General features: G+C 45.0%; 1 protein-coding gene across 1 annotated transcript in view; it reads left to right on the forward strand.

Moving 5' to 3' along the window:
* Positions 1-2,500, forward strand: part of LOC101857111 (cartilage matrix protein) — a 4,746-nt gene that overhangs the window by 568 nt on the left and 1,678 nt on the right. The window contains exon 2 of the mRNA XM_005097919.2: positions 34-149. Coding sequence (XP_005097976.2) covers positions 34-149 — 116 coding nt within the window. The remainder of the gene's footprint in view (positions 1-33; positions 150-2,500) is intronic.

Below are 2,500 nucleotides of genomic sequence, written 5' to 3' on the forward strand. Positions count from 1 at the left end.
CTCCCCCCCCCCCCCCAACTCTCTGCCTCCCAGGTCTGATGTGCGCCATGTTGTCATCGTCATCACTGACGGCCGTTCTGAGAACTACATGTACACTCAGGCTCAGGCCAAAGCGCTCAAAGACGGAGGGGCCTTGGTGTTTGCGATAGGTCAGTATTTCTATATATTTGTATCATAGTGAATTTTACTATTCTCTCTCGAATCTACTGGATCTGTTAAATAGTTCTTTTCTAATCTTGTATGATTTAACAGAACTGACGCCTGCCTAGCGCTACGTGTACTCTACTTTATCTCCAGGCCCACAAAGTAAATTAACTAATGTAATTAGGTGCATAGGCACGACGTTCTCAGAGAAAAGGGCAGGGTCGAAGCAATCAGTCTCTTCATCACCATCATCAATGCCTTTCACCCCTGGCAGGGTATAGGCCACATACAAGCTCCTTCCATTTATCTCTGTCCTGGGCCATCCTTCCAAGCTCGTTCCCAGTGAGCTTCATCTCTCTCATGTTCCTTTCCACGCATCTCCTCCATGTTTTTCGTGGCCTACCCCTGCCTCGTGCTCCCTGTGGGTTCCACTGCAGTGACGGTTTTGTGATGTTTCCGCTGGGCTTTCTTAAGGTGTGTTTCTTCCCTCGCCACTTTCTTAGTTCTATTTCTACTTCTATATCCTTTTGTCCTGTCCTTTCTCACAGCTCTTCATTTATACTTAGAATACTCCTCGTACATCTGTAGATGAAAGCCAGGACGTTATTCAGTACTGTCTTTGTTGTCTTCCAAGTGTTGCAGCCGTAGAGGAGCACAGACTTTACGTTGGAGTTAAAGAGTCGAATCTTGGTGTGCTGTGAGATGTTGCTTGCTTTCTAGACTTTTGATAATTGATTGAACGCTGGCCTTATCTTGGTAGTTATTGCTTTAATATATGCCTCGGTTCCACCTTTTCCATCGATGACACTTCCAAGTTAGATAAAGGAGTCGACTTCTTCCAGGGGAGTGTCTTCCACTGTCAGAACAGGGCTTGAAACTTTTCCTAACTTCACTACTTTTTACTTGCCTTGATGTATACGTAGGCCAACATTTCTTGATAGGCTGTTGAGTTCGTTGGTGTTTTCTTGCATCTGAGCAGTAGTGTGTGAGAGAGTAGTGCAAGATCATAGGCGAAGTCCAAGTTCTCCAGCTGCTGCCAAGGGATGCACTGTATTCAATTACGCTTGCCTCTGGTGGCTTCTTTCATGACCCACTCAATTGCCAGTATGCAGAGAAAACGCGAGAGCAAGCAACCTTGACGAATTCCTGTCTGTGCCTGTAATGGTTCTGAGAGTTGTCCTTCGTGGAACACTTGGCAGTTTGTTCCATCATAGGTGGCCTTCACAATCTTGACGATTTTGTCAGGTACTCCTAAAAACCGCATGAATTTTCACAGAGTTTCCCTGTCCACGCAGTCAAACACCTTTTCATAATCAATGAAGTTGACCACGTGTGGTGAATTCCATTCAAGCGGTTGCTCAACAATGATGCGCAGAGTAGCGGTCCACACATGATCGGTTTTTACGGAATCCTGCCTGGATTCCTCAGAGCTTCTCTTTTGTTGCCAACTTGATTCTCTTCAGGAGTATCCTGTTAAAGACTTTCCCAGATATGGACAGGAGTACAATGCCTCTGTAGTTGTTATAATTGTTGAGATCTCCTTTCTTTGGCAGCTTGATTAGGGGGCCTTCCTTCCTGTTTGATGGTATTTCCTCCTTTTGTCAAACTTTTTCAAATAGAGCTTAGAGAATTTCCACTAATGTATCTTTATCTGCCTTAAGAGCTTCCGGTGATATATGGTCCGGACCAGCTATCTTGTGGGAGTTCAGTGCTGTTATAGCTGCAGCAATTACCTCTCTCGAAGGTCGTTCCGTGTCTATTGGGAGGTCATTTCTGGCTGGAAGAATTTCTGGTTGGTTTTCTGGAGGTGGTATGTTCAAGAGTTGATCAACGTGATCTCTCCATCGGTTAAGTTGCCCCTCTGGGTTGAACATAGTCTTTCCCTCTTTGTCTTTCACTGGTAGACTGTGCTTTTTGAACCTACCTGAAAGTGTCCGTCTGTTGCTGCTTTCTCTGCCTTTTCGGCCAGACCATTCAGGTTGGTATTCTCGTCCTTCTCGATGGAATTCTTTTCCTCCCGGTTTACTTCGGTGTTCTCTTGTTGTGCAGCGAGTTTCTCAGTTTGGGCACGCTGTTGTTGACTTAAGCTTTCAGCTCTCTTCTTCTTTTAACTTCGTCTAGAGAGTCCTGTGAAATCCATTCTTTCCTGGTGTTGTCTTAGGGTCTTAGGGTGCCCTGGCAAGTTGCACTTACTGCCTCTTTTATCTTGTCCCAGTGTTCGTTTACTTCACATTCATCCAGATCTTGAAGGGCTTGAAATCTGTTCTTTGGTTCCAAATTGAACTCATTCTTTTTTACTGGGTCTTTCAGAAAGCTCACTTCATACTTTTGACGACTTCCAGTTGTGACTTGTGCA

This window comes from Aplysia californica, unplaced genomic scaffold, assembly GCF_000002075.1.
Source record: "Aplysia californica isolate F4 #8 unplaced genomic scaffold, AplCal3.0 scaffold00167, whole genome shotgun sequence".
NCBI lineage: Eukaryota > Metazoa > Mollusca > Gastropoda > Aplysiida > Aplysiidae > Aplysia > Aplysia californica.